Genomic DNA, 23,147 nt, shown 5'->3' with positions numbered 1-23,147 from the left:
TTGCACCATGTTGTTTCCTAATTCTATGCCAGGGCTAAAATGCAATCATTGGTTCTCTATCTTCTTGGTTATGAATGCAATCTCTATAGGCTCCTGGTGTGTACCATCATCTGTTGGACTAAATGCATGGTATGTCCTGATGGATGATCTGCATAATTGCCTGATCCATACACCCATGTGTATGATTGAAACAGTTGTGTAATATTTATAATCATATGGTCTATACAGTAAGATGTTGTGGACAGGGGCTGGTTCTGAAAACTCTGTGGGCCATAGGATTACATTCATGCAATAGTGTGGTCAGCATCTTGATGTGATTCACATAGCTGACTTGACTCTTTAAGAAGGGGATGGTCTAATGCACTCAGTGGGAGTGGGGGAACTAAAGTGGGGTTACTTAGTGGGGGGTGGAGTCTTCAAGTGGGTTGGACTTGGGTTCTTAAAACTTGATACCCATGAACTTATTTTTTAAAATATTCTGATAAGTATTTCAACAATTAGTTTTCTTTACAATTCTATGTGTTTTATTTTATGCATTTAAAAGCATAATTCTGAGCAGGAGTTCATAGACTTTACCAGGTTGAGGTTAAGAACCCCCAGACCAGAGAATTTTAAAATGTCAGACTGGAAGGGACATTAGAACAAAAAACTTCATATCTGGAAAGAAGTTTGGAGCATAGAATGTTAGAGTTAGAAGGAACCTCAGAATCATCTAATGATTAGAATTTTAGAGTTGAAAGGGGCCATTATGAGGTTAGGTCTAGAAAGTTCTTTAGGGACCCTCCAGTGGTCTAATGCCCTCCATTTATAGAAGAGGAAACTGGTAACTTTCCCAGTGCTACACAGCAGAGTAGAAAGAGTGAATCATAGAGTATCAGCATTAGAAGGAATCTTAAAACATAGAGTGCTGGCCTTGGAAAAACCTTTAGAGTATAGAACATGGAAGGTTAGCACTGGAAGCAACCTTGGGGCATAAAATATCAGAACTGGAAATAAAAATAACACCAAATAACAATAAATAACAAAGAATGGTAACACTTCACATTTCTGTAGCATTAATTTAAGGTTTACAAAGCACCTTATGAATATTATCTCATTTTAACTTTACAACAACCTTTGAGGAAGATGCTATTATTATATCTGCTTTACAGATGAGGAAAGTGAGGCAGACAGAGGTTAAATGACATGTTCAAGGTCACCTAGCTAGTAAGTGACTGAGATAGGATTTGAACTCATGAAGATGAGTCTTTCTGACTTCAGGCCTGGCACTCTATCTGCTGTATCACCTAGCTGCCCATGATTCTAAGCCCCCAAAGATACTAAGTGCCAGGACCAGGCTTTAATCCAGATGATAAGGGTTGAAAGTATAGCTTTTGAAAGGGTTTAGAGGAATTCTTGGACCAAAGACCCCCAAATAGGTCCTGAAGGGAGGTTTAGAAAAAGTTATACCTACTAATTGCAGTGCTCTCTACTAAGTGCCATTACGGAGACAGAGATGAGTAAAGCATGGTCCCTGACTACAGGAAGTCATCCTTTCCTCCTCTGCTATACTCTATGCTCCATGAGGGCAGGGACAATCTTAGGTAAACTGTATCTGTCCTCCAGCACTGAGCACAGCTTTACACATAGTAGGTGCTTCATAAATATTTCTTGAATTGAACTGGAGTCAGAAACTGACCTGAAAGTGTGGCAAGAATCAAGTTCTGGCTCCAACACTCAGCAGCTGTGCCCTTGCCAAATCACTTCCCACTTTGGGAGCCTCATTTTCTTTCTCTGTGAAATAAGGAGAACCACAGTTGCACTGACTCCCTCCCAGAATTAATGAGGGGAAAGTGTTTTAAAAACTTTTAGCCCTATGGAAAAGAAAACAATTATAGGATTTAGAGTTGGAAGGGACCTTAGAGATGACCTAATTCAACCTTTTCATTTTACACATGAGGAAACTGAGGCTCAGAGAGGTTAAGTGATTTACCCAGAGTCACACAGTTCATGGGATCTGAACCTAAGTACTCATATTCTAAATCCAAGGCTTTTTCTACTATACTTTAATTATTATGTCTTACAAGAATAGTTTGAAGGAGCTAGGGATGTTTAGCCAGAAGACTTTGGAGGGATTGATATTTATGTTAAATATCTAAAACTTTCATAAGATCACAGAGTTAGAGCTAAAAGGGGCCTTAATGTCTACTGAATCCAACTCCCTCATTTTACAGATGAGGAAACTGTGGCACAGAGGCCAAACTTGCCCAGTTTCACACAGTTTTTAACTATCTGAAGTGGAATTTCAACTTATATCTTCCTGACTCCAAGTCCAAGGCCCTATGGATAATATTTATTTAATGTGTCCCCAGTGGGAATAGTAAGGACCAATGGGGAAAAGTTATGGAGAGACTGATTTCAGCGCAATATCAGCAAGAAATTTCTAGCCATCTGAGTTGGCCCATAGTAGGATGGACCGCTTCAATGGGGAATGAGCTCCTGACACTGGAGTTTTGCAACCATAGGCTGGAATGCCAGAGAGAAGTTTCCTGAACTGTATGGGAGTGGGGATGGGGATGGGGTGCTTCCTGAAGTTCCCTCCATAGGACCATAGACATAGAAGTAGAAGGGACCTTAGAAACTACCTAGTTCTAACTCTCATTTTATAGATGAAAAACTGAAACTTAGGAGAGGTGAAATGTGACTGGTCACACAGGTAATAAACATCAAAGGTGAGATTTAGACCCAGGGCCCTGGACCCCAGAACCAATGTTCTTTGCATTATGCCTAGGATTCTATGATGTCATACATGAGGTAGTCCTTGAGATGAGACTTGAAGGATGACAGGTCTAGTTTGGCAGGAAAGAACACCAAATCCCAAGAACCAATCAGAATTGAGAGTGTAGCCTTCGACTTCCCTCTTCTCCCCAGTGATGGCACTGAGGCATTGATCCCTAGTCATGGCAGCCTTCACTGCTTGGATAGGGTTACCCTCAGGGGCCTCCTAGCCAGCACCTTCTCAAGTTACCAGACTGCATGCTTCCCCTGGCAGCTGGGCCACCGGCCCACTGGAATACTAGATGTCATATCCTTTAGAACAAAGGCACCAACCCAGAGGGTTGTGAGGATGGGTTGGCCCAAAGGAAGAATTCTCAAAGGAGAGAGACTCTTTATGATGAGGTGCCCCAAGGCTCTCTACTCAGTTCTCTTGTCTTCCTGTCTATATTCTCCGATCTGGAGCCAGGCATATAGGCTTGAATCTTGGACCTGCTTCTAAATGTGAGACCTTGGACAAGTCCCTTAACTGAGACAGAGACCCAGAGATGTTAGAGGACTTTCACTTCCTTCCTGGAGTGGAGGGAGAGGGAGTTGGGTTAGATCTCTAAGGTTTTTTCTAGCTCTAAAACTATAATCCCATTCTTTCCTTAGTGGAGAAAAAAATGGTAACATATCCTTTCTAGTCAGAACACAGTAAGAGTGTTATGCCCATTTGGGAGTTCCTCCTCTAGAATGCTTTCCCTGACTTCTCAACCAGACATGATCTTTCTCCCATCATAGCTCCTAGTACTTTATACTCAGTATAACATCATACTCTGCCTTGGGTTGCAGTTATTTTGGGGTCTGTCCTCTCTCCCTGAATGTAAATTTCAGGGTACAGACAACAGCTCTTGTGTATTTCCATGCAACGTGTCTTCCTTCCTTCCTCCCTGCCCCTACATGAAAGCCCAGTATAAAATTTAATGACAATAATAGACAAACATTATCTCATTTGATCCTCACAATTACCTTGTGAGATAGGTACTATTATCTCCATTTTACGCTGAAGAAACTGAGGCAGACAGAGGTTAAGTGACTTGCCCAGAGTCATGCAGCTAATAAGTGTCTGAAACTGGGTTTGAACTCTTCCTGATTCCAGGTCCAAATGCTTCATAAAACAGGCCACCTAGTTATCTATCTGGCTTTGTATGCAGTAGGTAAGTTGGTCAGTCAATCACCATTTATATAGGTTTACTTTATGCCTGGAATTATGCTAAGCACTGGGGATAGTAGAAAGCCAAAACGGCCCTTGACCTCAAGGCGCTTTGCATTCTAATGGGGGAGATGACATATAAATAATTAGGAGTATACAAGATAAGGAGATGGTTTCAGAAGGGGAAAGCACTCACATGAGGAGGCCAGGAAAGCCCCCTTGCAGAAGGAAGAATTGGAGCTTTCTTGAAGGAAGCCAAGGAAGATAAGTGGCAGAAGTACATTCCAGGCATGAGGTACAGTCAATGCAAAGGCCTGGAGATAAGAGATGAAGTATTATGTGTAAAGAACAACAGGTAGGTCGGAGTTCATGCTTAGTAAATGTTTACTGAATGAAACTCTAGAAACTGCAAACCAGGATATTTGGTCGATGAGATTCCCTGTGACCCAATGATGGATTTGCTTGATAGAAGTCCCTTTGCATCCCCCACACTTGCACATCTCAGAGAGGTGGCCATTTAAAATCAACGAGTCCTGTAGCATTTTCTCAAGCTTTCCTTAATTCTGTGCTGGGGGATTTGGAGGAGACAGAAGAAGGAGGAGATACAGACCCTATTCTAAGGGAGCTTGCAGTGTAGTCTAGGAGACTACTCTAATAACAGTGAAACAATGAATGTTTAATGAGGAGACAGCCTGGGACTGAGATAAGACTGGGATTTAAACCCAGGTCCCTGAACCCCAGCACCAATGTTCTTTGCGTTGTGTCTGGGTCTCTCTGGGTCTCTGTCTCAGTTAAGGGACTTGTCCAAAGTCTCACATTTAGAAGCAGGTCCAAGTTTCAAGACAAGAGGAGACAAGGCCCCTGGGAAAGGGGTGGTGTAGCAGAGGGACCCCTGGACAGGGAGTCCAGGGATCTACTTCCTGAGCCCAGATCTATCACTCATTTGTTATGTGACTTTGGGCATATAACTTCACTTATCTGGACCTCAGCTTTCCCTTCTGTGGAATGGACAGAATCATACTTATTCCACCTAATTCATAGGGTGATTGGAAGGAGAGCACTTTGTAAACCTTACATTTTATTATTATTATTATCTCTTTCTGACAAACTGAAGAACCTTGCTTCCTCTGTTTCTCCAGATCCCCTAGATGCCCTTCAGCCTCAGCTGTCCTGAGTTAGGCTTCCTTTGAGCAACTGGCCAGGACTCTTTCTGCCCCTTCTCTCTTTTCTCTGTGCCTCCAGCCTCCTCCCAGGGAAGGGTTTTATTACCCTAGCTTAGTGGAAGAGACCTCAATGAGGCTGCCTCCTCATTAACCCTCTGGGACCACCTGTGTAGGGCTTCTGTATGGGCTCATCCCCTGGGAATGAGACCTTGGAAACCCAATGAAGGAAGCACTTGGCAGGGTTCAGGAGCCCTATGCTTAGTGTAGACATGTAGGCAGAGACTCCTAAGAAGGGCTTGGGAATCTGAGAGCAAGTGAAGTAATGTGAATAACTCCTTACAGTCACTGGGCATATTACAGTTTCTAAAATCCTCCCACATATGTTGGTGTTGAGTCATTTCAGTCATATCTGACTCTTAATGACACCATCTGGGGTTTTCTTGGCAAAAATACTGGACTGGTTTGCCATTTCCTTCTCCAGTTCATTTTACAAATAGGGACACTGAGGCCAACAGGGTTAAGTGACTTGCCCAGGGGCACTTAACACATCTGTTACCTCTTTTGGTCAAAGACAGAATACAAGACTTAGAAAGGACCTTAAAAGAGAAAACTAAGAGTGAAAAGGGACATAGAATGTTTGAACATAGAACATGGAATGTCTCAGGCAGAATGACCCTTAGAAATCAAGTCCAAGCCTATTGTTCTTATTTTTTAAAATAAGCTTTATTGATGCGTTTTGTGCTTCAATCAGTTGTTTCTGGATAGTCTCCATACCGTGCTCCTATAAGTGAACCCTCGATTGCAACAAAGAAAATAAAAATAATGATAATAATGATAGTTAGCATTTACACAGAGCTTTAAGGTTTGCATAGTGCTTTATAATTATTATCTCTTTTGATCCTCACAAGAAGACTGTGAGGTAAGTGCTTTTATTATACCTCTTTTATGGATAAGGAAACTGAGGCTGAAAGGTTAAGTGACTTGCCCGGGATGGGTGTCTCAGTCAGGTTTGAACTCAGGTCTTCCTGATGCTAAATCCTGCATTCTATCAGTCACATTGCTACTTCAAAAACAGCCTCTTTGGTGATCCTATCCTACCTCTTAGCACAGGTCAGAATTGACCCCTCCAATGTGGAGCAGGGAAAGGCAGGAGGGAAGCAATCAGTCCTTATGAGCACAGTCCTTGGCCCAAAGGAGGAACTTAATACATGCTTGTTGATAATTGATTGATTGAAGCATGTAGATAGCCAGGGCATTAGGCGTCATGGTCTTCAGACCCTGGCTGGAACATACCAAGAAGAGAGAAATCCAAGTTGGTCTTCAGAGAGGCTGCTCCCAGGACTTGGGATGTTCTTATACCAAGCTCTTGGGATGCCTGGATCCATCTTTGCTCCACACATAATGGTTACCCCAGAGGTTTTATAGAGAAGTACCCACAGTCTTGCTCAGGCTCACCAGCTTGGTTTCTGTCCTCTAGAGTCACAGGCAGGGAGGTGCCAAGCATATGGGAAATAGAGAATTTCTAGCCTGGAAGGTTCTAGCTTTAAAACTTTTCAGCATAGCCAGGTCATAGATAGCTGGTTGCATGGGAAAATCAAAACCCCAACTAGGTCCAAACCTTAGCCCCCAATCAGCATAAGACACCATACCCTTTGAAAATCTGGCAACACCTAGAGCAAAATCAGAGGACAATTAGAGACAGTCAAAGCCAATCGGGCACATAGGCCCAAATTCAGAAAGAGACTCAGAAATATGCAGACCAGCAGGCCCTGCAAGGTGACCTTAACAGTAAAAAAAGAGCAGAGGACAGGAGGCAAATCCCATATTTCAACAAGAGTTCAAAGGCAAGCAATGCTTCCAGGGTAGTGGGTCCAAGGCTGTAGCCCACTTCTCTTTATTGGTGGCATGGAAAGGATGGAAAGGAACATTTTAAAGGGAAAATTGGAGATTATCTTTTGGGGGAATAGTTCTATACTGCTCCCCCATCCCTCTGCTCATCACATAACAGGCATCCACATTAGTGAAAAAAGTCGGGGGTAATGTAGAGGGGGCCTGTGGGCAGCTAGATGGAACAGTGGAAAGAGCTGTGGGACTAGAGTCAGGAAGACCTGAGTTCAAATCCTACCTCAGTTACTTGCTATGTGGATTTCCTCAGCTGTAAAATGAGATTGATAATATTGGCACCTGCTTCTCCGGATTGTTATGTGGTTCAAGTAAGATCTATGTAAAGTGCTTTGTAAGCCTTAAAGCGCTGCATAAATTCTAACCATTATTATTCTTATTGTCTCCTAGAGGTGGATACTCCATCTCTGACATATCTCAGCCTTTGGATCTTCCTTACCTGAGAGCCCCTTCTTAAATTTACTTAGGGCCAGCTGGCAGTTTGCCCCTAGAACAAGGTTTAAGACATGAGGTCCACAGAACCCTCCTCAATTAATGCTTGTTGATTAATTGGGACTAAAAGGACTCCCCAGAATTATACTAGCTAGTCATTATTGAAAGCAATTGACCTATTCATTGATCCCGCTGTGGATTTACTGGAGACACTCAAGTGGGCACTGAGGGGAAGGAGGAAAGAGAGCCAGGACAGGGTCCATCTACAGAAATGGTCCCCCCATAACCATAGAGGAGGGGGTCTTAACACACTATTTTTAAAAAGTTGCTTTCATAATTTTTCTATAGAACTAGTTTTCTTTGTAATTCAATATGTTTTATATATTTAGAAATATGACTCTGAGAAGGGGTGCAAAGATTGTACCAGACTGCTAAAGCCCCCCATATTACACAAAAAGGGTAAGAACCCCCAGGGTAACAGAGAAACCCAGCCCAGAAGCCTTGGACAGGATGGGCTTGAGGCCAAGGTAGGAGGACTAGAAGACGGAACCCTGGATAGTCTTGCAAGAGGTTGATGCCAGGTCTTGGTATGCCACTGTGCCAAGCTGTTGTTGGGACTTCTGGAACCATTTTCACATCCTGCTGGAGAGCTGCTTTGGGGCAGGGAAGCTCAGGTATTTACAGGGAGGGCTGGGTTCTAGCCCTGGCACAGTTGATTGGGTTCCTAATGTTATAGACAGGGAAGCTGCCAATCAGCTAGGAAATTGGAACTTTCTAGTGTGAAAGGGAGTAAATACAAGACATTATCCCTACTACTGAAGAGTTTCCAGTCAAGCAGAAGTGCAAGATATCAATACAGACAAGTAGAACACACATATTGCATGATAAGTATAGAAAGAATGGTGGAAATAAAAATCTTTGCTGAGTCCCTGGGGAAAATAAGTCAACTTATTCTCTAATCATTTCTCCTTGTTTCTTTGATTTCCTTTCACACTTAAGACTAATTGTGGAGGGCGGGTGAGTATGTATCCAACAGTCTTCTGCCTGAATCATTTTCATCTGCCTCCTAACTCATCCACTTCTCATCAGAGCAGTTACCCATTGCTTGGCTCTGTGCAGCTCACTATTCTCTTCATTCTCATGCCTTATGCTACATCACCTTCCTCCCCCCACTATCTATTCTCTTGGAACCTTGGCTGAATGCATCTCCTTTACGTCTGCATGTGGGAAGCATGTGGGAGGAGAGAATGTAGAAGTGATAATAACATTACCCAATCCTCTGTCATTTAAGGATGGACAGTGCATTTTCTGTACGGCCACTTTGTGAGGTAGATTGGTTTAATTAAATCCTTTCTCCCCATTTAACAGATGAGAAATTGAAGATCTGAATAGCAAAAGACATAAGTGTTAGGGACAGGCTTCAAAAATCCAAGTCGATATACTATGAACCACCTGCCCAGAAAGAGGAAACAGATAATGAGTTTAGGAAGTAGGTGACAAACCTGACAAGGAAGCCTTCCTTATCAAGGACAAAGAACTTCAATCATCTTGACAAATCTAGCATTCCTACCAATACGCTGTCCTAAAGTTAGAGCTTGAAGGAGTCTTTTAAAATATAGAATGTGAAAAGTAGAAAGGAATCTGGAGATTGAGTTTAATTCTCACATTTTACAGAGATACAAACTGAGGTTCAAAAAAAGGAGATGACTTACTCAAGGTCACATGGTGAGTCAGGGAAAGAGCCAAGAAGAGAACTTGCTACTTTGGGAATTCCTGTTCTAGATTTCTTCCTGTTGAACCAGGGCTGCCTTTCCTGGGCAAGGTCCATCCAGTTCAGTTCAGGACTCTTCAGTTCTAATTAGCCAGGGCTTGTTGGGAAAAAAAGACCAGAGATCTTTTATCCTAAAGAATGAAAGTGCTTAGCACATGCCTGGCACACAGTAGGTGCTTAATGAATGCTTGCTGATTGACTTGGCAATGCAAGGGGCATGAGGCCATGCATGTTGGGTAGCTGAGGGCACCATTACCTAGTTGGGGAGGGAGGATGCCTAGCATGTTTGTGAGAAGACTTGAAATATCCTGGAATGCCTGAAACCTTTACAGGCTGAGGTTAGCCACAGAGTTCTAGAGCCCAACTATACTGGCCAGGGAGCCATCCACTGGCTTTTCATTATTCCCCAGCACCCTTTGCAGTCCATTTACAAATGACCCTTTGGATGCAGCCTTTCCTGAGTTGCAGGCAAAGATGCTTGGGAGAGGACTAACTCAGGAAACTAAAAAGGGAGAACATATCAAGATTGTGCAAAATAAGGTTCCCATAAGAACACTGGGATGCTTTGTAGGAAAGTAGAGATGAGGGGATGGGGTGGCCAATTCCTTGTTGGACCCCTTTGATTATGAGCACATTCTTCTCTCATACTCAACCAAAACCCACCCTTCCATTAGTACTGATTCTGCCTTTGGGAACCATAGATGTCTGTTCCTTATTATTTGAAGAGAAATAGCGTGGTCCCCTTGAGTCTTTTTACTCCAGGCTAAGCACACCTTGTACTTTCATATAGTCCTCTTTGTACATTCACATATTTGTCACATGATCTTTTCTCCAAATCTCTCCCCAGTCTGGTCTCTCTCCCATGAATATGCCCTACCTTGTCTATACCCCCTCTAAAATGTAATGCTGAGAAACAGCCTTAGTCCTTCCAGCATAAGCTACCCAGTTAAGAGAACAGAGTCAGGGGGTCAAGATGAACTCCCCCAAGCAGAGGATAAGACAATGGGGCAGAGTGTTCAGGACCTACCCTTCCTTGCCAGAAAAAAGGCAATCTATACCCACCCCAGGTTTCTCTTCCCTTCCCCTTACCTCTAATAGTTCAATGTACTGCCCATGGGTACCATGTTTGTCTCTTCTCAGACATATACAGGGTCCATCTTGGTGGCTGTGAACCCCTACCAGCTCCTCCCCATCTATTCACCGGAGCAGATACGCCAATACACCAACAAAAAGATTGGAGAGATGCCACCACATATCTTCGCTATTGCTGATAACTGTTACTTCAACATGAAACGCAACAGCCGAGACCAATGCTGCATCATCAGGTGGGCCCCAGACACAGGAAAGGAAGGAAGCAAGCAGAGAGTCATAGAATGTTAGAGCTGGAAGGGGCCTTGGGGCATCAAATGTAGAATTTCAGAATGGAGGAGTTCCTTTGAACATAGAACTTTAGAATCATACAGAGCCTTTAGAACACAAATTGTAGAGTTAAAAGAGACCTTATAGACCAAGTAGTCTAGCCCCTTCATTTTACAAAGGAGACCAGGGAAGAAAGAAGAGAGGGAAAGAAACTTGGCAAATAACCAGGAGTGTGTTTGTAAATGTTTAATAACTAACTTTCTCAAAGAAAAATACTCTCAACATAACTTTAAGCTTAATATGTATTATTAATATTTTCTCCATTATTTTCTGAAGTCTAGAAATCAACAAAACAATAAATAAATTCCAATGAATCTGTTTTCCAATTTATGAGACATAAATGCTCATACCAAAATTTTAATAATCAGCTGACTCCAGCACACCACTGTCAACATTACACAATCAGTTAATACTAGAGTTGAGCTAGAACCCAATTCAGTCAGGTGGAAACAAGGAATAACCTTAGTAGTTCAATCATACTATTTCTAGCATCTGAAAGAGGATTCATTCATTTATTCAACATTTATTGTTGTTTAGTCATTTTTCAGTCATGTCTGACTCTTCATGACTCCATTTGGGGCTTTCTTGGCAAAGATACTGGAGTGGTTTGCATTTCCTTCTCCAGTTCCCTTCATAGATGAGGAAATTGAGGCAAATGGAGTTAAGTGACTTGCCCAGGGTCACACAGCTAGTGTCTGTGCCTGGATGTGAATTTACAAAGATGAATCTTCCTGACTCTAGGCCCAACACTCTATCCACTGCACCACCTCGCTGTCTATTTATTATCTATTTGACAAGCCTTTTGCTTCAATCTGAGATGAGGTTTCTGTCCTCTTGCAATTTATAATCTAGTAATGATCATGAGGCAGGGAAATAAATAATAACTATGGTTTTGGAGGATAATAGAAAAATTAGAGGTATATAACAGTACTAGGAGATCAGATGGGGCGAAATATCTCCCCGCTTTGGGGATCCCTGATCCTCAGAAATGAGGCTTTGAAAGACAGAGAGGATCCCAACAGGTGGGAAAGGGACAGAGAGATTCAGGATATAGGAGACAGCATAAGTGAAAAGTAGTGAATAGACCATTATCTTGAATTTTTCCATCAGGAGAGAAACTAGAAGGAGATAGAACCAATCAATAATGATAATAAAAAGATGAGAAGAATGAGATTAAAATGATGCCGACCAAATCGGCCACAAGAACTGCCTATCACATGTCCTTAGTACTTTCTGGCTTACAGAGGTCTTTACATTCGTCATGACATTTGGTCCTTTCAGAATCCCTGTACAGCAGGAAATATAAGTATTATTATATCCCCCATTTTACAGATAAGGATACTGAGTTCCAAAATCCTAAAATAATAGAAGCTCTGAGCTTATAGAATTATGACAGTAATAAACTACAGGAATTCTCCTCCAACTCTCAAATGAGGCAACCTCTCTCCCAACAGTTTAGAAGAGTTAATTTTGGGACAAGTAAGAATTAAGTTCTACAACTACATATTAGAAACCTGCTGGGGATCAAATCTGGTGTAAGATGCTTCTAGAGAAATAGCACAATGTCATGCAATGGAAAGAGCCCTGGATCTAGAGTCAAAAAACACAGGTTTGAGCTTCTCAAAGTCACAGAGGAAGTGTCAGAGGTGAGATCTGAACAAGGATTTAGCACTAAAAATCTAGTGTTATACTTTCCATTAGATTATATGGTCTCTAGGTTGTACTATGATTTTGTAAGCCAGAGATTCTATAACTATAAGGCTAGGATACCATGACTGTGACATTGACGTTAAAACTCTATGATTATGATTCTAAGGTTCTATGTCAGTGATTCATTAATCAATGATTAAATTCTAAGACTCCGTGATTCTACCGTTTGGTGGCCATAATTCATTGTGTCTAAATTCTAAAGATCCCATCATTCTGTGATTTTGTAACTGAGATTTGTTGATTCTGAAGTCTAAAGATCCCTTGATTTTATGACTCTGTGAATGTGATTCATTGATTCTAAATTCTAAGATTTCACAATTCTGTCATTCTGTGACCATACTGGGATTCTGAGTTCAGGATTCTGTCACTATAATTCTACGAGTCTATAATGATAATATTACTATTCTATGACTATTTGATTACATGATTCTATAATAATAATAATGTAAGAATTTTATAATTTTTAATTATATGATTCTAATTCTATGATTTCAAGATTCTATTACTATTTTTCTAAGATTTGATAATTAAGAGACTATGTCTATTATTGACAGGGATCTGCTAGTAAATATTTATCAGCCAACTATCGAAAAAAAGTATGCAGGACATACTTTTAGGAAGGAAGGAAACAAGTGTTTGTTAAGTGCCTGAGTGATCCTTTCAACCGCCCTTGAAGATAGGTGCTTATTATTGCCCTCGTTTTACAAAGGAAGCAACTGAGGCAGAAAGAGGTTAAGTAACTTGGCAGGGGTCACTTAAGGCAGGACTTGAACTCAGGTCTTCCCAACTGCAAGCCTAACGCTCTATCCACTGGGACACCTAGCTGCCATTTTAAAATTTAATCTGCATTCTTAACATTTTTTCAATCACTTTCTTAAGTCTAGACAATCAAGAAAACAATCGATTAAGTCCTGATTTGTAGTATTTACTGATTTCTCAGTTGCCAATGCTCACCCAGAAAATTTAGCAATCTGCTCTTGCAAGCCGTTAAGAGCTGGCTTGAGCACACCCCTGATTATAGAATTCTATGGCCATGATTCTGTTACTATGTTTCTAAAATCCTGTAACTATTCTGAGTCTATGATTCATGGCTAATAATGAGCTTCTCTGGTTCTGTGGTTCTAAGCCTAAGGTTCTAGGATTCTAAGATCCTATAATTCTAAAGAGTCTATGACTATAATTCTAAGATAAGGCTATGATTTTAGGCTTCTATGACTTTGATTTTAAGAACCTACAACTGCTACTTTATTATTTTAAGGGGCTTTTTTATTCTATGACTATTACTCTGGGATCCTATAATTGTGATTTTCCAATGATGATGATTCTAGAAACTGATAATTATCACTCTAGAATTCTATGATTCCAAGAATCAATGACTGTAATAATTTCATGGTGCTAACATTCTACAACTAGTGGTCTGGGATCCCTTGACTCTAGTGTTCCAAAATTATAGGAATATACTTTTAGAATTCTAAATATAATGACCTTGCTATTCTGCTCACTAGCTGTGTCTGTGATACTAGGATTCTAGTACTTCATGACTCCACCGCTTCTAATTGTATGATTATTTTGGATTTCTAAATTCTCGGACTGCGATTCCAGGATCCTACAATTCTATGCCTACTCTTACTCTAAAATTCTAAGAATCTGTAACTATAATTCTAAGATTCTATAACTGATTTCAGAATTTTCAGACTATGGCACTAATTGGCATGCTTGTATGAGTTTAGGATTTAAGAATCTAAGAGTATAGATATTTGCTTCTAAGGCGTGATAAATATGATTCTAATATTTGTTGATTATGAACCTAGGATTCTAGGATCATTATAGTTCCATGATTCTAAGATTCTAGAAGGATGAGCCCTGATCCTTTGACTCTGTGATGCTGAGAGTCTGGGGTTGCATGAACCTGAGCTCACATCCATTGCATTCCTTATTAACTAGTGGTGAGTCTGGTGCTGGGAAGACAGAGAGCACCAAGCTGATCCTTCAGTTCCTGGCAGCCATCAGTGGACAGCATTCCTGGATTGAGCAGCAAGTTCTGGAAGCCAATCCCATACTGGAAGGTAGACTGGGATTCTGGGCTCTCCCTGTGGGAGAACAGATTGGGGAAAAGGTCTCAGAGTGGCTTTAGAATCTGTGAGCTAAGGGCAATGAGAAGGAAGACGTGATCTAGCAGTAACATCAAGAAGAACTGGGAAGCCAAGGCTGCATGTAGGGGATATTTGGGAGGTCCAATGACTTTCACATTGACATTGATTTTCAGTCCCCCCACCTCTTCCATCACCAACATGTTGTCCCCTGGCACTAAGCAAGGGATAGGCAAAAAAGAATCACTGCCAGGGGCTGAAGCACTGAGAAGCATTGTTACAGAGTAGAAAGAAAACTGACTAGCGGTCAGAGGACCTTGTTCTTCTGCTCACTGGCCATCTGACACTGAGTCAGTCACTTTATATTTCCGGGTAATAATGTCCACCTCTATAAAAAGGGACTCAGTGATTGCTAAGGTCCCTTCTGGGTTTTACATTCTATGTGAAAACCAGCGAACTGAGGAGCAGAGGCTGCCTGGAAAATAGATATTGATCAAATCTTTCAGATATCCAATCAGTGAGCATTTGTGGAGTACACGCTATTTGTCCACCCCTGTTTCAGAAACTGTGCTTGACAAGAGAAGGAGATGACATAGTCCCTTCCCACGAGGGGCTTATTTTTAAGTCAAGAAGGCCAGATCCACCCACATGAAACAACCAGTGAAGATTATAAAGCAGTATAAATCAATGTCATGTGGTATGGACTCCTAAGCACTGGAGGATTCAGAGAAAGGGGAGTAGATGGGCTTAATATCAGGAACAAGGGCTTAGTTTTGGTGGGGATGGTCTAAGAAGGCTTGCTAGAGGAGTGGGCTAGACCTCAAAAGACAAGTATGCTTTGGAGAGGCTAGTGCAGGTCCAGAGAAAAGGTTGAGCTCCAAAGGCAGCATTGACTTCAGTTGTGTGCTGGGTGGGTGGGTCTTTGGGGGTCTTTCTGCAGCTTTTGGGAATGCAAAGACTATCCGCAATGACAACTCCAGCCGATTTGGGAAGTACATCGACATCCACTTTAACAAGAAGGGAGCCATCGAAGGGGCCAAGATTGAGCAGTACCTTTTGGAGAAGTCTCGTGTCTGCAGACAGGTGGGGCCAGGGTTAGGGTTAGGATGCACTGTGACTCAGGCTGGATATATTGGGGTCCCTGTCAGTCCCCAGGGTGATTTGTCTGTGAGTCAGTCCTTCCTTCAAGTCTCAGCTAAAGTCCTCCCTTTCCCAGTCCTTTTTAATTTTAGTATCTTCCTTCTGTTCATTATTTTTAATCTATCCTATATATAGCTTGTAGGTACAGAGTTGTTTGCACGTCGTCTCCCCTGTGATTTCTTGGAGAACAGTGACTTTTTTTTAAGCTTTATATTTCCAATCCTTAGCACAGTGCCTTATGGCACATAGTAGGCACTTAATAAATTCTAGTTGACAGAAGCCATGCCTGCTGGGCTTTAAAGAGGTAGGGGATTTGAAGACTCACCCAAAGATATCTTCCTCTGGTAACCTTCTGTCCCCCACTCCCATTAAGTATTTATACTTATATGTAATCGATAAGTACCTACCATGTACTGGGTATTGTGCTAAGCACTAGGGATATAGAGAAGGTAAAGGATAGCCTCTACTCCTGAGGAACTCACAGTCTAATGGGTGAGACAACTTGCAAACAATTATGTACAGACAAGCCCCGTACAGGAGAAATTGAGGATGGTCTCAGAGAGAAGATACCAGCTTCACTGGGAATAGAAGGAAACCAGGGAAACTAGGAGGCAGAGATGGAGCAAGAGTGTTCCAGGCATTGGGGGGAAGTCAACAAAAATGCCCAGAGCTGGGATATGGCATGTTCTAGGGTGGTGCAGTGGAAATAGCCCCAGTCCAGGATGCAAATGACCTGGGTTGGAATTCTTACTCTGCTGCTCACTACCAGTTTGACTTTGGTTGAGTCTCTTTGGACCTTGATTTCTCCCCTAAAGAACTGAAACTATAATATTCAATGTCCCTTCTAGCTATAAATCCATGCTCTGTCCTGGGGTCAGCCTGTAAAGTAGGAGCTAATAGTTTTTGGTTGGTGATTCAGGGGAAGGAATTTGGAGCTGGGAAAGTAGAGAGCTATTGCTAGTCCCAGACTTGCCTCCCACTCAGTGTGTGAAGAAGTCCCTTTGTCCAAGGACTCAGGCAGCTTGCCAGGCTCTGGTCACAGCAGCAGGCAATGAAGGGAGCATGGGGATAGCTGTGTCCAGCAGCTGGACAGCGTTTCTCTAAGGAGTATTGTCTGGCCCTCCTGCCAGCCTAAATAGTCTAGTAATCAATGATGCTTCTGGGCCATTTAGGGGCTAGCTTCTTTTCTTTCAGGGTCTCTGATAACCCTATAACTTCATCACCCAAACATTGTCTATCCATAGTTCCTCCCCAGTCACTCTAGTCTTCTCTAGCAGTGGGCACAGAAGAGGAGTAAAAATGAGGACTTTAGAACACAAGGTCAGGCCTCTCCTATTACGATCAGATTTTAGTTGACCTCCAAAACCTTCCAGCCTTTGTTTCAGTTCCTAATTGTCTCCTTTCTCCTTGCCTCCCGCTCCATCACCTTTTTTTATCTCTCTCTTCCCATCTTTTCTTCTACTATTCCTCCTTTTCTCTCCCTTCCTCCCCTCCTCCAGGCTCCAGATGAGCGGAATTACCATGTTTTCTACTGTATGCTTGAAGGTATGACTGTAGATCAGAAGAAGAAATTGGGCCTGGGTCAAGCCACTGACTACAACTACTTGGCCATGGTAAGAACTACAGATTGGCACCCAAAGCCTCCCATGAGGCATCAGGAGCATCTCTCACCCCCTGGGGATATAGCTCCTTTGGGAATGGAAACGGGTCAATTTGAGTCAGGGCATAAATGATGAGGATAATGATGACAGATGTTGATATAGCACTCTAAGTCTGCAGAGTCCTTTCTGTACATTATCTCATTGGATCGGCACAATAAGCCTGTGAACCAAGTGCTATTATTAGCTCCATCCTACAGATGAAGACTGAGGCACAGAGATGTTAAATGGGTTCCTTAGGATTACACAGCCACTGAGTGTGTGAGGCAGGATTTTAACTTGAGGTCCTTCTGTTACCAAGGTTACTTTATTTACTGGGTCACCTAAGTGCCTAGTCCTATCCCCTTATTTTACTGTTGAGTAAGCTGAGATCCTGGACAGCTAGGTAGTACGCTGCTTAGAGAGCTAGGTCTAGAGTCAGGTAGACCTGAGTTCAAATCTAGCCTCAGACACTTACTAGCCATGTGACTCTGGGAAAGTCACTTAATCTTTTTCTGCCCCAGTTTCCTCATATATAAAATATGTTTAATGTGAGCAAAAAATTAAAAATAAAATTTGTAAAGTACTTTGCAAACTTGAAAGCACAATATAAGTGCTAGCTATTGTTAAAAAGCACTTTATTAACCATAAAGCCCTTTATAAACTGTCTAGTGCTTTGTTCATAAAGGATTGTTATAGTACCAGAAGATCAGTGGTTATTACTCTATTTGTTTAATCTGAGAGAGGGGAAAATTTTTTTGAATCAAGGTTTTCAGATATGACTTTAAAATTAAGATGCTGGCAAATAGTCCAGAACAAAACAAGATGCTTTCATTGTCCTCTGAGTGACTTAGAGGTTAGAAATAGAAGTAGGCAAGACTGAGCCTGTAGCAAATGGTCTGATGACTTGGTCATGAGGTGTGGCATAGACACATCCAACATTCAGGCAGTGGCATCCATTTGTTGGTGACTGGATCTTCCCAGCCCCAGCCTCACCTTGGTCTGTGTGTCCTCAGGGCAACTGCACCACCTGTGATGGTCGAGATGACAGCAAGGAATATGCCAATATCCGCTCTGCCATGAAAGTGCTAATGTTCACTGACACAGAGAATTGGGAAATCTCCAAGCTCCTGGCTTCTATTTTGCACATGGGCAATCTCATGTATGAAGGTAAAGACGGGAATCTGGGTGCGAGGTTGGATACTATGCTACTGACTTGCTGAGTCACCTTGGGCAAGTCACAGGGGATAGAATGAAATCAATTCTCTAACATCTCTCTTGGCTATAAAATTGTCTTTTATTTCATTAATACCCCCTTTCCAGCTTTGCTAGTCTATGTTCCAACAGTCTCTTCTTCTATTTATATTCTATGTTCTAAGTTGCTCTCCCCCCATCTCAGACATCCTCTATTCCATGGTCCCTTCCATTTCTAACATTTTATGATTCTATGAGGTGCCCTGAAAATCAGGATTGTAGTCTGATGGTGAGATTTGGAAATCACCAGACAAGTTCCCTGCCTCCCCTCCCCCAACTTCTTCATCTTTTAGCCACAGAAACTAAAATGGAATTCTTAGAGCTTAATTTCTTTGAAAGAATCCTCTGGAATGGCAATACTTGTGTGAGAGAGGATTCATTTAGCTAGTTCACAAAAGTCTGTTGGTGGCTCAGCTGTCAGGACCTCAGGGCTTGTCAGAGGCTTGTAGTGAGGTGCTTTCGCAGGAGAGGTTTCAGAAGTCTGAATAAGCATATAGAGCTAGTACAAAGGCATGGAGATGGGAGCATCATGTGCCAAGAATAGCAAGTACATGAGCATGGCTGGACCATGGGGTGCATAAGGAAAAGAGGGGTTTGAGAATCATGTACTAGAAGGCTTGAAAGAAGGAAGGGGCAGACACCTCACTTTCCAGGGCATGGGGACACCCTCTCCCACTGAGAAGTCTTAGTTACGGCCTCACAAGGACCAGGTTTAGCCCCTGAGAAGCTAAGCCCCCTAAGCTATAAGGTCTCAAGGAACTTATATTTTGCTGGTGAGATACAACATGTATACAGGTGAGTAAATGCAAACTAATTTGAAAAGAGAGAGAACACTAATGCCTGGGAAAGGCAGGAAAAGGCTTTAAGTAGGAGATGGCAACTTCTTTGAACCAAATGGAGACCAAGGATTCTAAGACTTCACATGGAGTAGTACATGGAGCACCGGACCTGGAGGAGCAAAGATTTGGGTTCAAATCCTGCATCAGACGTTGTATAGGGCAAGTCACTTCGTAGTCTTTATGGTCCAAAGTCTCCACATCTATAAAAAGGGGGAAAGGTTCAGATTGGATGTCCTCTAAGGTCCCTTTCACTTTAAATTCATGATAGTCTGATCTTGAGTTGAAGGGAATTAGAAAGCATATTACAGGCATGGTGGACAACTTGTGAAAAGACAGTGTCTATCAGCAGGAGAAAGAAAAGAGAGGGTGAATTCTGAGTGTGACCTAGAATTGTGTCTTAAGCAAAGTGTGTGCAACCAGAGGACAGAGAAACAAGGGATCCAATGATGGAGGTTAATGTAGAGATGAAAGGACCAACTCCTGGGTCAAACTGGGAAGGGAGGAAAGTAGGTCCAGAGTAGGGACCAGAAGAGGGAGGGGAGGTGGGACTGGAGGTCACAGTGACAACCAAGAGTAGTGTGACAGAAGGAGAGATGGGAGAAGAAGAGCTTATGATCAGAGAAGGCCACTGCTGAGTCCAGAATCCTGGATTACAGCTATGGCAGATGGTAAGAGTGCACTATACCAGTATCTTCCTTCAATGTTCTCACAATTCCAGCCAGGCATAAGCTTGAAGAGACCTCTTTTCCCAGAGGGTCCAAATACCAGGCACTCCCTCTGGGCATCTAATCAAATCATCTCTATCCCTACAAACATTCGTGATGTGAGACTAATGACATATAGGGAAAACGAATGCTAGATTAAAAGGCAAAGGATTTGGGTTTGAATCCCAAGTCTGCCACCCCTGTCACTTGATCTATCTAGGCCTCAATTAGCTCATCTTAAAATGAGGTGGGCTAGGTGATCTCTAAGGTCTCTACAGGGAGGATTCGAATACAGGTCTACTAGAGTCCAAATCTAGTGTGCTAATTCACAGTGCTGCCTCAAAGCCTCAAGGTACTTAAAATCTCTTTGGAGGAGGGGTGCAGAGAAAGAGATGAGGTATGTACCTGTAAGTAAGTAGGATTTGAGGTAGAAAATGGTTGGGACAAAGGAAAGCCCAGGGAAATCGCTCTAAGAGAATTTGGAGGAGAGATTTGTGTAGTACAATGACTCTGAAGTCAGAGGACCTGAGTTCAGACCTCCTATCTGAAACTACCTGGGTGACCTTGAACAAGTCATTTTACCAGTGAGAGAGTTGGACCCAAAAGCCTCGGAGGTCCCTTTCAAAGTGCGCAATCTATGATCCTATGATCGGTTCAAGTGCCCCCTGACCTGGACTTTAAAGGAAGAGGAGGATTTCAATAGGCAGAGAGACATGGAGGGAATCTATTCCAGGCATGGGGGTTTCTCATCCTCAGGGAATGTCTGACTACCTGTCTTTGTTCCCCTGCAGCCAGAACATTTGAAAACCTGGATGCTTGTGAGGTTCTCTTCTCTCCTTCCTTAGCCACAACTGCATCTCTGCTTGAGGTAAGTCCAGAAATTGAGGTTCCTGGTGGGGTGGAGGGAGCATTTCTGTCACTTTTTGGGAATCACTGGATGGGAGAGGGAGCTGGCAGCAGGGAGGGGAGAAAGGAAAAGAGGATTGGGGCTACTTTGGGTTAGTGAAACCAGCAACCAGCAGCTAAGTCAGAAATCTTTCTCAGACTAATGCAGTCCCAATTTTATACTTATCTGACATGGATACGAATATAGTTGGAGTGTATGGGGTGTCAAGGAGGACTAGCACCTCTGGTATGAGGGCTGCCAAGCCCTTTTCAGGGCTTCATCCACCTTTGGGGTCCTCCTGGCACTCAACTCACACCTCTGGCTCCAAGAAGCTGCATGTAGCCTGAGTAGCAACCACACTCCAGTAAAACCATCTTCCCAGAGAGGCTAAACCAGGTTGAGAGTAGCTGACAGGCTTTAAACCTGACAGTAAGTTAGGGGGATGTCTACCCCAAAGACTTATCCCTGCAGAATAGATAGGAACAGTTTGTTCCAACAGCCATGAAAGTGGCTGAGGCAGGGGCCATAGGACTCTTAGAGCTTGGTCAGACATCAAAGATGCCAAAGTCATCCACTGCATCCCAGGCCATAAGGTGGCCCCTGCTAATTCAGCTTAGGCTTGATCAAGTCTTTAGCCTCTGTGGAAGCCTGTGGGATCTCAGGGAGTTGGAAAATCTGAACCTGGAGAGCTATATGTATTTATGGGTTGGTACAATACCTCTAGTACTTTGGGGCATGGGGGAAGGGGAAAGTGTGCAAGAGTACATTTCAAAATCAAAATATTTCCCTGATTGGTTGACTGTTACAAGTTAAAATATGAAAAGTTCCAAATTTGGGGAAGCACCTAGCTGAAAGTGCCCAGGAATCTGGTTGAGGATGGCTTGAGAGCATTGTTCTGAAGCCAGAGCTGTAAAGAAAAAACTTCCTAATAATTAAAATTGTCCAAAAGTAGAATGAACTACCTCAGGGGATACTGAGGTCCCCATCTGGAGGGGGGCTTTCAAACAAAAGGTGGATGACTACTTCCTGGGTATATAGGCAGCAAGGTGGCTCAGTGAGTAGAGTACTGGACTTGGAGTCAGGAAGACCTGCCTGAAATCATCATTATCATCATCATCATCATCGTCATCATCACCATCATCATCTAGTAATTGCCTACTCTGTGCCAGGCAATGTGCTAAGTGCTTTACAAATATTGTCTCCTTTCATCCTCAATGATTTGATTTCAGGAGAGTCATTTCAGTTGTGTCTGACTCTTCATGACCCCATTTGGGCTTTTCTTGATAAAGATACGGGAGTGGTTTGCCATTTCCTTTTCCATCTTATTTTACAAATGAGAAAACTGAGGCAAACAGGGTAAAGCGACTTGCCCAGGATCACACAGCTACTAAGTGTCTAAGGCCAGATTTGAACTCAGGAAGATGAGTTTTCTTGACTCCAGACTTGGGACTCTATCCACTGCGCTACCTAGCTGACCTAGCAGGAGAGTTTTTATCCTCACTTTATAGATGAGAAAACTGAGGCAGGCAGAAAGGTCACATAGCTAGTTAAGTAGCTGATTTTGAACTCAGGTCTTTCTGACTCCAGACCCGGTGCTCAATCCGCTGTGCCATCTTGCCTCAAATAATAGTTATGTGACCTCAGGCTAGTCATTTATCTCTCTCAATCTGTTTCCTCATTTGAGAAATGGAAATAATGAGCAAATGAAATAAATAGCATGTGCAAATCACTTTGTAAACCTTAAATACATGTTATTATTAGTAGTAGTAGTAGTATTTTGTGGCTGCTGCTCCTTTTCAAGTACACATTAGGGTAGGTGACCAGTGAAGTTCCTTTCAGGTCTAAGATTCTGTACTTGTGAGTTTTTCCATCATGCTTCCAGGTTCATCCTCCAGATCTGATGAATTGCCTTACCAGCCGGACCATCATTACGAGAGGGGAAACGGTCTCCACCCCCCTCAGCAAGGAGCAAGCTCTGGATGTCAGAGATGCTTTTGTCAAGGTAAGGTTTCAGAAGGAGAGGGCAGGGAGACTGGGACAATGGGCCCCACACGTGTGAAGACTGGCCAGGACTGGTCTTGAATTTGTAGTCATCAGGATGTTGCTAGGAAAGGGATCTCTGTTGGGTTGTGAACTGAACTGGCTGCTGAGTTCCTTAAAATGATATTCTAAGCTTAATAAGCACCAAATAAAGTGAGCATTTCTATATATAACATAGACCAGGAAAAGATTGTACATGAAACCATGCATC

At 42.6% G+C, this 23,147-nt stretch overlaps 1 protein-coding gene across 2 annotated transcripts in view; it reads left to right on the top strand.

Annotated features, from left to right (window-relative positions):
- The window catches only part of MYO7A (myosin VIIA), a 182,542-nt gene that overhangs the window by 46,003 nt on the left and 113,392 nt on the right, over positions 1-23,147 (top strand). For both annotated transcript variants that reach the window (XM_072610771.1, XM_072610770.1), the window contains 7 exons: positions 10,358-10,542; positions 14,291-14,412; positions 15,377-15,519; positions 17,076-17,189; positions 18,230-18,383; positions 20,802-20,878; positions 22,779-22,898. In XM_072610771.1, the coding sequence (XP_072466872.1) occupies positions 10,358-10,542; positions 14,291-14,412; positions 15,377-15,519; positions 17,076-17,189; positions 18,230-18,383; positions 20,802-20,878; positions 22,779-22,898 (915 nt within the window). The remainder of the gene's footprint in view (positions 1-10,357; positions 10,543-14,290; positions 14,413-15,376; positions 15,520-17,075; positions 17,190-18,229; positions 18,384-20,801; positions 20,879-22,778; positions 22,899-23,147) is intronic.

This window comes from Notamacropus eugenii, chromosome 5 (assembly GCF_028372415.1).
Source record: "Notamacropus eugenii isolate mMacEug1 chromosome 5, mMacEug1.pri_v2, whole genome shotgun sequence".
In the NCBI taxonomy this organism is placed as follows: domain Eukaryota; kingdom Metazoa; phylum Chordata; class Mammalia; order Diprotodontia; family Macropodidae; genus Notamacropus; species Notamacropus eugenii.
This window is presented reverse-complemented; position numbering and strand designations above follow the sequence as displayed.